We start from the raw sequence: 12869 nt of genomic DNA on the forward strand, positions 1-12869 counted from the left end.
CTAAGCCACAGGTTTAATCTTCATAGTGAAGAATTTCAGTGAATAACGGTACCCTTTGAAGGCATGCCAATTCACAGATAATCCTTCATGTTTTGTGTAGCCCCACAAGTAAGCCCCATTGGGATTGGAAGCATGGCATTGGTGATACCAGTACCCTCCGAGAAATGAGCTGGCACAGTTTTTAGTAGAAAAACTGTCTTGGTCCTTGTCAAATGTACTAAACTTACTTCCACTGTGGTAAGTCAATGAGTCTCCTGTAGAACAAAATGAAGTATGTCATATATGCGTACGAAACAAAACAATAGAACGCTGTAATCTATTAATTTTACATCCTTAAGAAACACATATTTCAGTCGGAAGAATGTGTCCATGTGAATTCCCTATCAATGTCATTGGTTAGGCTGGACCAATGATTTCAAAGTCAATGTCAAGACTAAACCCCATCACTATGTTGCCATTGGACATGCAATTGTCCTAAGTCCCCAGACTCTTTTCATTGAGTGAATTAGTCTGTTTTTTATTGAAGGTCTCCTTTCCCAAACTCACCAGCACCTCCGTTGGTGAAGCCACTCACGGTCAGCTTGTACCCCTCTTCCTCTGATGCCACAGAGAAGTTGGAGTACCTGGCAAAAACCCTGTTGCCCTCAAAGTCTTCCATGTCCACTCTCAGCTCGTATGCCTTATTATTGGTGAGTTGGTGAAGTGACTGTAATCCTGCAAAAAAATAAATAAACTGATTAAGTAAACTCATTCAATTGAACAATCACCACCCCCGCCTAGGTTGGTCAAACATTGCCGGAGTTGGCTAGAGCAGCATGCTACAGTCTCTGCGGTGCTAGCATGATGATCAAGAGATGAGGCCTCTCCCTATTATCTACTGATGTGTGACCTGTCTCACCTCCAATCTCAGTTTATCATTACCATACACTAGCCTGACAATTCTAGTTTGAATGTCCGTCTGATACTGCACTACTGGGACATGATCATGGGGTGTGTTCCATTTCAGTCATGAGCAAGTTTGCCCGAGCAAGTTCACAGAGCAAAGGGCACCGACAATTAGCCTGACTCCACCTGTCTACGCACTTGCCTGGGATACCTTGATCCACTTTTGTTTACTCCGGCAAGTGCACTTCCGCCCAATCAGCAAACAGAGGGCATTCCCGAGTGCGGTCACATTTAAGTTTCAAGCCTATCGTCATCATTCGCTGCGCTTACATGAGAGCTTAATTCCGAATAAAACCAAGTTAATTCGGAATAAAAGTTAATTCCGCTTTAAAAGAGACCATGTAAACGCTTCTTCCGCTTGAAAATTATTATTCGGAATTAAACTTAATTCCAAATTAAGTGGGTGGTTTATTCCGATGTTAAAGCGGAATTAACTCACTCCTTGATCATGTAAACCTCAAAGTTTATTCCGTTTGTTTGGCACATGCTCGTACGAGGAGGAAGAAGAAGTGCATGCTTGTTTCATTGCTAATTCGGCTCCGTCTTCTTCCCCCCTTCTCCGACACTCTTCTCCTCCTCTAGCTAGCAAATGTGAAGCTTGATAATATTCTCAAGCTGCTGGTTAAATAGTAGGCCTATTATCAGAAAGACTGCGAAACCAGTTTTCATTATGTTACTGTCCATGCTGTAACATTAACCCGAGATGACAAAAAAACGCTAGCTAGCTAAAGTTTGTTTTCTTCCGGTAGACCTTAAAAGGTACACTATGCAACGTTTTTCAGTTAATCAATTCGTTCCATATATACTGTTATGATTAAATGAGTCATTACCGGTCGAACAATGTTTTTTTTCGGCCGCCCTAGTGGTCTGTAGCGGTAGAACCACACTTGCAACTTCAGGAGCCCTCGGGCACGCACCCATGGTCTACTCCAGGAAGTGTCATGTAAAGTCTCATGAAAAGGCACGGCAGACTGACCGATTGAGGAGTTTTGTAAAATAGACACGCTAAAGCTGTAAGGGAAGCTCTGCAGCGAAAGCGAAACCGGCGATGAAATCGCCAATCCTGCATAGTTTTCCTTTAATTAGGCTACGTTCATGCACCACCTACCTATTCAATCGAACCCTTCCCGACTCCCAGACGTTCAGCGTAATACAATACATTTAATTAAAGCGGAATTAACGTACGTTCCATGTAAACTCCAATTCGGAATTATTATTTCCATGTAAACTCGAAGGAAAATATTTTCATTCCGGACTATTTAATTCCGAATAAACAAATTTGGAATTAAAAAACAGAATGTAAGGCCCCAGCCGTGGCGCGACTGGCTGGGGCACCTGCACCGCACACCGGCGACCCGGGTTTGATTCCCGCCCCGTGGTCCTTTCCGGATCCCACCCCAGTTCTCTCTCCCTCTCGCTTCCTGTCATACTCTCTACCGTCCTGTCCAATTAAAGGCATAAAAAGCCCCCCAAAAAAATAATAATAATAAAAAAACATCATGTAAACGCGGTGATTGTGTCCCCTGTGGTTAATATGTCATTACATGTTAGTGATTGAACGGCAATGATTTCAAACGGCAGACAAGCGTCGCAAACCAGGAAATAATCATTTGCCATTGGTTCTAGGACAGACTCTCTGCGAAGTCAGAGATCATGAAGTCAGACAGTCATGGTTCTCCAGGCTAATTCAGCCAGTAACTGCTGCTAAATCTGAATTCTAAAGGAGGGTACACACAAAATGATTTTAACCGACAATGGCCTCTATGCCAACCCTTAACAGAAAAAAAAGACAGACTGCATATCAATGAACCACAATGACATCAACAGATGATAAATTGTTGGGTGTGTTTGAATTTCCATCTTTGTGGCATCCCTTTCGACATTCCACAGTGGGGAGAAGTTCACCTTGTCAAAATAACAATCATATTTCCCTATTAGCTGCCTACTTGAGGTTGAAGAAATTTAGGCATATCAAGTTTCTCACACACTTGAACTTAAAAATTCATAACTTTATTATTCCCTTGTTCAGTTCTGCGCTGGATTTGAATTAGGAACTTGAAAGGGGGTTAATGGAATTCTAACTCCTAGTGGTCAACGTTGGGCGGCCTCCCAATGGGAATACGCTTCCTGAACATTCACTTTCTTCCTCTGATGGTCATATCACTGCTGCAAACAGTAATACGCATCATGAAAGAAAGTGAGAAATAAACTTCACCCTCAGAAAACACTGCAAAAATAGCCCAGTGTGTTATCAATCACTATGAGTTCACCCAATCAGCGAAAGGAGGGCGTTCCCGAGTGCGGTCACATTGAAGTTTCAAGCCTACCGTCATCATTGTGTCCCCAGTGGTTACACGTTAGTGATTGAACGCCAATGATTTCAAACTTCAGACAATGCGTCGCAAACCAGGAAATAATCGTGAATTCCCGTCTTTGTGGCATCCCTTTCGACATTCCACAGTGGGGAGAAGTTCACCTTGTGAAAATAACAATCATATTTCCTTATTAGCTGCCTACTTGAGGTTGAAGAAATTTAGGCATATCAAGTTTCTCACACACTTGAACTTAAAAATTCATAACTTTATTATTCCCTTGTTCAGTTCTGCGCTGGATTTGAATTAGGAACTTGAAAGGGGGTCAATGGGAATGCTAACAACTCCTAGTGGTCAACGTTGGGGGGCCTCCCAATGGGGATACGCTTCCCGAACATTCACTCTTTCCTCTGGTGGTCATATCACTGCTGCAAACAGTAATACGCATCATGAAAGAGAGTGAGAAATAAACTTCACCCTCAGAAAACACTGCAAAAATAGCCCAGTGTGGGATCAATCACTATGAGTTCACCCAATCAGCGAAAGGAGGGCGTTCCCGAGTGCGGTCACATTGAAGTTTCAAGCCTACCGTCATCATTGTGTCCCCTGTGGTTACACGTTAGTGATTGAACGCCAATGATTTCAAACTTCAGACAATGCGTCGCAAACCAGGAAATAATCGTGAATTCCCGTCTTTGTGGCATCCCTTTCGACATTCCACAGTGGGGAGAAGTTCACCTTGTGAAAATAACAATCATATTTCCTTATTAGCTGCCTACTTGAGGTTGAAGAAATTTAGGCATATCAAGTTTCTCACACACTTGAGCTTCAAAACGCATAACTTTATTGTTCACTTGTTCAGTTCTACACTGAATTTGTATTAGGAACCGGAAAGGGGGTCAATGGAATGCTAACTCCTAGTGGTCAACGTTGGGGGGGCTCCCAATGGGGATACGCTTCCCGAACATTCACTCTTTCCTCTGGTGGTCATATCACTGCTGCAAACAGTAATACGCATCATGAAAGAGTGAGAAATAAACTTCACCCTCAGAAAAAACTGCAAAAATAGCCCAGTGTGGGATCGATCACTATGAGTTCACCCAATCAGCGAAAGGAGGTCACATTTAAGTTTCAAGCCTATCGTCGTCATTGTGTCCCCTGTGGTTAAAATGTCATTACACGTTAGTGATTGAACGCCAATGATTTCAAACTTGAGACAAGCTTCGCAAACCAGGAAATAATCATTTGCCATTGGATCTAGGACAGACTCTCTGCGAAGTCAGAGAGTCATGGTTCTCCGGCTAATTCAGCCAGTAACTGCTGCTAAATCGAGAGGCGTCCAGCTGCAGGCTGCACTGTCAGGACCGGAAAGCAAGCGTAGTCACGTGCTGTCACGTGACAACATCAGCCCCAAACGACATCACGACTTGCCGTGTTTGTGCAAACATTCAACATCCAAAACTATAACTGAAAAACGTTGACACTGTCAAATGTACACTGCCAAATGTAATACACTTTGCTCATTTGTGCTACGTTATAAAAATAAAACATAGACACTGAGTAAAACATGCACTTGTTAATTTGTGCTACATTCTTATTAACAATCATTGAAAACTACTTCCTCGTTTGGGGCTGACGTTGTCACGTGACGGCACGTGACTACGCTTGCTTTCCGGTCCTGACAGTGCAGCAGGCCTGACAGTGCAGCCTGCAGCAGGACGCCCATGGCTAAATCTGAATTCTAAGGGGGGGGTACACACATAAAGATTTTAACCGACAATGACCTCTATGCCAACCCTTAACAGAAAAAAAAGACTGACTGTATGTCAAGGAACCACAATGGCATCAATAGATGGTAAGTTGTTTTAAACTTCGCCCTCAGAAAAAAACTGCAAAAATAGCCCAGTGAGAGACCAATCACTATGTGTTACCTTACATTCTCTCTCTCTCTGTCTGGGAAATTGATTCAAGGTAATTATGTAATTATATAATTGATGCAGGCATAATGATCACTGCATGTCACAATGCAGACGTGACCTACACCTTCGGCCAGCTGTAGGATCTTACCCAGCCAGTATTCACTGGAGAGATTCCCAAACCCTTCCTTATACTGGATCCAGGGCCTGTAGAAGTTCACGGAACCATCCATTCTCCTCTGAAACACCTGCAAACAGAAGGAATCTCAGGCAAGAGACAATTGAAAGCCAACAACCTAGTACCCTAACATTTTAATCTTTGCCAGGTTTTTTCACCTGTGTATTAATTGGTTGGTTTGCACGTTGATAACATGATTTGTTTTGTGAGCAGGGTTATGCAATACATACCATGGAATTAGCTGGAAACAAGCAGAACTAACTGGGATGCCTACATGCTTACATTTTTACTTTTCTGATATATTATTTAGATTTTTTCGAAATAAATGAATAAATAAATAAATAAATAAATAAATAGACAGACAAAACAAACAAATACAAACTCACAGTCCATCCTCCCTCATCTTCCTCGTTATCTTGAGAGCCCATGTCACAGTAAACTCTAACGGCAGAGTGATTTGGGTAGATTGTGTAAACCCCACTGACCACCCCACTAGGATGCAGGTCTGCACAGTCAGTGAGATGGTGATCACACTGGAGATCACACCGGCCCAGCAAGGGCAGCAGGAGAAGGACAACACACTGAATCTGCACAGAATGGAAGACAATTTCATAATATTTCATTCACTGCTACTTACAGTATATCTAATTTTGCATGGATTTGTAAATAATAATACTTATTTGACAATAATACAATGATGTGTGTGTGTGTGTGTGTGTAAGGGACAATGAAAAACAGTGTTTGGTTCACAGAAAAAAAAATACACGTTTAAGGTGGTTAAACGAAATACACGTTTGAGGTGGTTAAACAGGCCTGACGGAACAGCGGAGAAAATAAAATGATAATACACCGCGTACGTGTATTTCTTTCTGTGAACCACAGGCTGTGACATCCATGATCCTGCTAATTCCACTGTTGCCACTTGTGTCGTTTTAAAAATCTGTTGTAAATGTTGTTATTTATTGTTAATGATCTGTTTGTAACATTTGAATTGCAGTCTTTGTAGACCTATCCTCTGCCAATTTCTCAACTTGCAGGACAAATTGCCATTACTAGTTATTAAATATAGATCAATATACACACACATTGTATAATTTTGAAGTCCTACCTTCATTTTCTGCAAGAAACACCACTTTTGAAGTGACAAAGCTGATCAATGGCAATCTAGAATCATTCAACAGAGAATGTTTTCATTGGAAATGATTCGACCCTTCTGCTGTCATTCTCTCACAAACATATACAAGTGTGCACATACAGAAGATGAAAAAAAAAATTGTTATGTATGGTCCATATTCTACTGCTCTGCACATACAGTACTAGGGGTGCAAAGATTAACCGATACGTATCGGTAATCATTCGGAACATTCAAAATGCGAGTGCATCGGTAGGCAAACCCCTGGATCGATTTAACTATACTACGTAGTATGAATCGATTTTAAAATGACGAATAGGAAAACTAACGTTACAAATTATATTACTTTCAAAATCATGAGACCGACCCTGATTTGCTAACACACCAGAGCGTCTAGCCTTCCTTCTCTCTTATGATTCACACCCCTATACAGTACACTTAGTCTTACTCTTCTAACGTTAGTGTTTCTGCACTACAATAGTACTGTTACCACAGTGCACATAGCTATATGTATCTGCCCATGGTTCAAGCTAGTGCTGCCACTAACGACTAGTTTTTTAACGATTAATCTTTCGACTAATTTTTCGATTAGTCGACTAATCTAATCTTATTTAAAAAAAAAAAAAAAAAAGTTTTCGTTATTTTGTTGTGTCCATTTTATTTTTAACTCAACTGAGGGGCCAAAACATGACATATAGCCATAGATATAGATACGCTCATATCAATATCAGCCTACTTTTGTAGAGTTAATAACAGAATTAATAACATTACAGCCGTTAGAGACGGGAGACCAAAAATAAATAGGGGGTCAATAGCAAAACGATTAGTCGACTAAAAAAATTGGCATCGACTAATTTTCATAATCGATTAGTTCGATTATGTCGATTAATCGCGGCAGCACTAGTTCAAGCGCACATACAGAAACCGATGCATAAAAAAAGGTCATGTACAGTACGGCCCTGCCACACTGGAAGTGTTAAAAAGTGTTGGAAGTGTTGAAACAAACTTACCGATTGACGTGCTCTCAAAACCCTGTCTGTGGTAAATGTTGCAGGACAGGGAAATCGCTGCTATTTATCTATAAAACCAGGCATGGAGAAAAACATCCCAACTATTTCTTTATACCTCTAGGCCATCTGATCATGGAAATGTGCCAGTTTCCTTATTAGTAGGGCTGTCACCTGGTCATAGTGATTTTAGCAATCAATCGTCAAATTGTATGATCAGTTCCATTGTATGTAAGGGATAATGTATAGAATGCTGGTCATTATCGGGAAAATAAGTACCGACAGGGCAAACTGGACCCTGGCACGAAGTGGAGGGGTCTTGTTACGCCTTGAAGGGGTATACAAGTAAGGGATAATGGACGACACGGCGTTTGGTTATACAAAGTTAATTCAGCATTATCGCACGAGTGGGAGTGCCGTTGTTGGCCTATATGGCCACGACTGTGGTTCGCCATAGGCACGAACGAAGCCGAAGGCGTTCCATCTAGAAAAGTGTAAAACCGAATGGTGTGAAGTCCATTATCCTGCTTATTCCACTGCTGCCACTTGCGTTGTGTTCGTTTCCGGTGATACTTTAAGTGTTTTAATTAGGACTGGGCAAGTTAACGCCTTACGATCACGTTAACTGATCTATCAATAAACGCAGATAATTATTTCATCGCGCATTAATGCAGTTTTTTATTATTTATTTTATACTGTAAAATACTGTTGCTCACAGGCTGGTGAAAGTATGTTGCAGACTGCTGCCGCGCTTACAAACGCTAACGCTAATCTTCATAGTGAAGAATTGCAGTGACTATAGATTAATGGTACCCTTAGACAGGGCAAAACCCAGAACGATCTGAGTAAGGTATTGATTCTAAAAAGCTAATTTTTCCTTCAAACAGCGCAACTTGCAAACACATGTATGAGCTCATCCAATCAACCATTACACAGTGGACAACAAAATACAAAGTACAGCACTCTGTGTGTGTGTGTGTGTGTGTGTGTGTGTGTGTGAGAATCAGTGCACCATTGCTTGTCATTATAACGTATTACTGTACTGTATGTAGCTTTCATACCAATGCCATTTGTTGTCAAATTTGCCTCCAGCAAAATGAAGCACTGCAACCAAAACTACAGACCGTATAGCATTATCATTCATATTACCAGTTTTTTGTCTAACCAACTACACATTATAGTGCATAATGAAAAGCACTTTCATCTTTAGTATGCTTTGCCATAATACTAAAATAGTTCTTCAGATTGTTCACATCCATAGAAATATTTGCAGATACACACCTGCTGTTGAAAATGTTAATCTATTTGAGTATAAGAAATAAGATTATTCCACTGCTCGGTTGAGTTCCCCATTGTCCTGCGTTCTATAAGGGTGTGCATTAACTTTAGATATACGCACGGCTATGAAGTAGTTCCAATTTGTTGGCCGTATCACACTTGAATATTAATTTGCCAAACTTGTTGTGAAGTTTAAATGCACTGTCACGTTACATACAAGCTGTAAAATACAGACGTTCAGATCATAGTAACGTCTAGCATATGAAAGAGGTGTCATTTAGCTAGTTAGGTGGCAGTAGGCTAAGAAAAATAGCAATCTTTCAAAGTTAACGTTCATCAGAATCTTGGAATATGCCAGCTTGACAACGGGAGATTAGAACTAACGACTGGCTTTTGGCCATAGCAACCATCCATTTAGAACTAGTAACCGCAGTTTGAGAAATTAGTTGAAATGTGTCTGGGAAAAGTAGTTCTACAAACAAAACATTTCTAGCGATTAAAACATTTAAATTAGCACCCGAAATTAACACAACGCAAGTGGCAACAGTGGAATAAGCGGGATAATGGACTTCACGCCGTGCGGTTATTCAAAGTTAATGCACTTTTCTAGACGGAACGTCCCTCCGCTTCGCGTCGGGCCGTATCACCGTCTAGAACGTGCATTAACTTTGAATAACCGCACGGCCTGTCGTCCATTATCCCGTACATAATTTATGTTGTCGGTGCCTTTTTGCTCTGTGAACTAGTTGGAGCAGATTGTTTTCTCTGATGTTGAGATTACGAGTTCCGGGAATCACAATCTTGTTTGGGCTGTTTTTAATTATTGGGCTATAGCCCCGAGCTTCATTTGACATTTCAAATTCAAGTATTTATTTGTCATTTGCTCAAGTACAGTGTACAGTTGCATTGGAATGCTTGTGCGGATCACAATTCAACAATAACAAATAAAAAAAACTCATTATTCATTCACTCATCAAAACCACGAATACATTAACAACACTAAGCTCAATAAATACAAAATTGCAAACTTGTCCCCATTGGGATTGCACAGAGAGATGAGGTGTGTGTGCGTGTGTGCACACTGTAAAAAAGGAAAAGTCAGGTCTGTCCAATTTATCAAGCCATATTATGTTACAATGACTTAAAACAGTCTAGTTTGAATGAAACACAACCTTAGTGTTCAAATAGTCATTCTAATTGAGTAACCCATTTTTCTAATTAAATCAAGTAAGGTAAGCGTATGTAGCCTACTAGGGAGGAAAGGACAAGACAGTTTGCCACATTTACTAAACCAGCGTTTCCCAAACTTCTCGCGTACCCCGGGGGTGCGTGCACCATAGTTTGGGAATCCCTGTAACTAAACCACAAAACATGAAATTACAGTTTGTCTTGATTACATTGATACAGCAGTCAACTCATACTCCACATTTTCAAAACAGTTAATACACAGGCCGAAAGAGTGGCACTCATGGTCAAAAGACACATTTTGTTTGCAAAAGGCTCTAACCGTGCCAAAACATTTAAAATATGCAACAAAAGCACATTTATCCTTCAAACAGCACAACTTCCAAACACGTGTATGAGCTCTTCCAATCAAGCATTACACAGTGGACAACAAAATACAAAATACACTCAGTGTGTGTGTATGTGTGTGTGTCACTGCATGAAAAGTGGGATTTCCGTCCTCGTAAACGCCCGTAAACCTCCCTAATTTTCGGCAGTTAATGACAATTTACAACCTATAAACGCTGCATTTGTCAGTGCCACATATGGTCGGTAACTTACTCTGACGTAAGTGGAGAGCTTGCGGCTCTAATTAGCATATGAATGCAGCGAAAACGTACCTGGCCAGGCCTGGCTTGAATACCCCCCCCCCCCCCCTCGAAATAACGAGATAATATCTGAAGAAAAAAATACAATTTGGAAGATGTGTATTATCGAGATATAATGAGACATTATTTTGAAATAATGAGAGGTGATCTCGAAATAACAAGATAACAGCTCAAAAAAAGATTTCTTATTGTGCTGCCATATTGTGCGATGTACTGCGTATGGACGCAACACTTCCATCAATGCTTCAGAAAAATTGTCACCAAAAAGAGACTTACCGTGTTTCTTGTCGATCGACTCCGTGCTGAACTCATCAAAGCTCGCTTGCGTAGTCTACCGGTCTCGTAGTAGCCTAGCCCAAGTCATAGGCTACAGGCCGCTGGAAAACAATTAAATGAGTGGTATGACTACAAATTAAGTCACAGTAACATTAAACAAGGAAGGAGAAACGGTAAAAAAAAAAGTTATTTACACACAAGGTCGTCATTATCAGCATTATGTATGGACTTCATTCCTCGTCAGACATCAGCTCTATGGTAGCAGTCTCTCAAAGTTTCACCTCACCCTTGTTAGCACTCTAGTAGCAGCTGCTGGTCTCGCTTCCAGCAGCTGTAAAAAACAAATCAATAAAGACAATCAGCACTGTGCTATGTACTATGTATAGACACAACACTATGAAGGTATTATTGGGGCAAAAGTCACGAGCACATTTAACTGCAGATTTCGCATTCGCACACTAAAGTCACAAATGTGTAACCGTACATTTGAAGTTGTAGATATTTTTTTCATACCTTGTTAACACAAAATAGGGCTACGGGTTCACAAATCCGTTCTACAAGTTCACAAAACCGTTTTACAGATACACGAATTCTCACCTGTGCATCACAAGTTCCTGGCCTCATCCCCTCGAGACTTTTGCTCCATTTACACTGCAACGATTGGGGCAAAACACATTCGCACATCCGTGTTTCATAGTCTGAGAACATGCACAACATTCGTGCATTTGTAAACCCAAATGTGAACTAATGCAACAGAAGTTGTGCATCTGTGAAATGTTTTCTCATTAATAAAAGTCTTACACGACTACAAGTGCATTGATACAAGTGCTTGAGTCTACATCTGCGAGTTTCCGTCGCTGTTTTCCGGGGATGAATACTTTTGCACCAATTATACCACCTGGCGATGTGCAAAACCGATTTGTACTTGTGCACACAGAGAGCATCGATCGAAAACAAAACAAGGCGGCCGGATCTGGATCTGGATCGCGCCCACACATCCCTGCTCATATAAGTAGCCTAACCTCCGCTTGTTTCCTCATCAATATAAAGACAAGGACGCACGATTTGTAGATTTTCTTTTCACAGAGTGAGAAAACATACTTCGGAGTGATTATTTGCACCCGGGTGTAAATAGTGGAATGGAGGCATTTTCTTATTTGCACCCAAACCTGTAATGCGTGCAGAAACAGATGGGATGGCCTACCTAAATCTAACAAGTTAGGATTTTTAAAAACAATCTTTTTGATGGAAACGTGGTGCTAAATTCCCATAAACGTGTTCAGTTAACGGGTAAAACCGTCCGTTTGTAAGCAAAATCAAGAATTACGAGTTTGTTTACCGTCACTGAGCAACCAGAAGATAGAAATATTACGCTACTAGCCCGTTGCATGGACTAAAAATTGTATAGGGTAGCGGGTAGGCGCATGGGCCATATGGTTCGAAGATTGGCAGTTCGTATCCCATTAGTAATCTATGGCTTTTTTTTGCATGCCAATATAGTTGAAAGAGTTGTTTTCTGTAGAGGAGTTGACTATTTAGAAGCGTTCTACTCACAACTGTAGCCTATTTCTATAACTAAAATAAAACTAGACCATTTTTGACAGATTCATTAAGCACAAACTCTTATTTGCCGCGAAGTAACGTCATCAAAGAGAAGAGAGTCGTTCGCACATACTTTCAAAATATTTTAGTTTGGCATGCAAAAAAAAAAATGCATTAGCCTACATTTGGTGTGATTTGAACTACCAATCTCTGATTCATGGCTCATGCACTTATCCGCTAACCTACATGACTTCTACGTTATGTGATTGACTGGGCTAGTAATATTTGTCTATCTTCTGGTTGCTAGGTGACGGTAAACAAGCTCGTAATTCTTGATTTTGCTTACAAACGTACGGTTTTACCCGTTAACTGAACACGTTTATGGGAATTTAGCATCACGTTTCCATCAAAAAGATTGTTTTTAAAAATCCTAACTTGTTAGATTTAGGTA

The 12869-nt window shown here is 40.7% G+C and overlaps 2 protein-coding genes across 2 annotated transcripts in view; one reads left to right on the forward strand and one right to left on the reverse strand.

Moving 5' to 3' along the window:
- Positions 1-12869, forward strand: part of LOC134086228 (NACHT, LRR and PYD domains-containing protein 12-like) — a gene marked incomplete in the record, with an annotated part of 983201 nt that overhangs the window by 419787 nt on the left and 550545 nt on the right.
- The window catches only part of LOC134088497 (microfibril-associated glycoprotein 4-like), a 17203-nt gene continuing 4334 nt past the window's right edge, over positions 1-12869 (reverse strand). The window contains exons 3-6 of the mRNA XM_062542883.1: positions 5738-5938; positions 5325-5421; positions 547-714; positions 1-254 (exon numbers count right to left, since the gene is read on the reverse strand). Of these exons, the coding sequence (XP_062398867.1) occupies positions 1-254; positions 547-714; positions 5325-5421; positions 5738-5938 (720 nt within the window). The remainder of the gene's footprint in view (positions 255-546; positions 715-5324; positions 5422-5737; positions 5939-12869) is intronic.

This window comes from Sardina pilchardus, chromosome 1 (assembly GCF_963854185.1).
Source record: "Sardina pilchardus chromosome 1, fSarPil1.1, whole genome shotgun sequence".
Classification (NCBI taxonomy): domain Eukaryota; kingdom Metazoa; phylum Chordata; class Actinopteri; order Clupeiformes; family Clupeidae; genus Sardina; species Sardina pilchardus.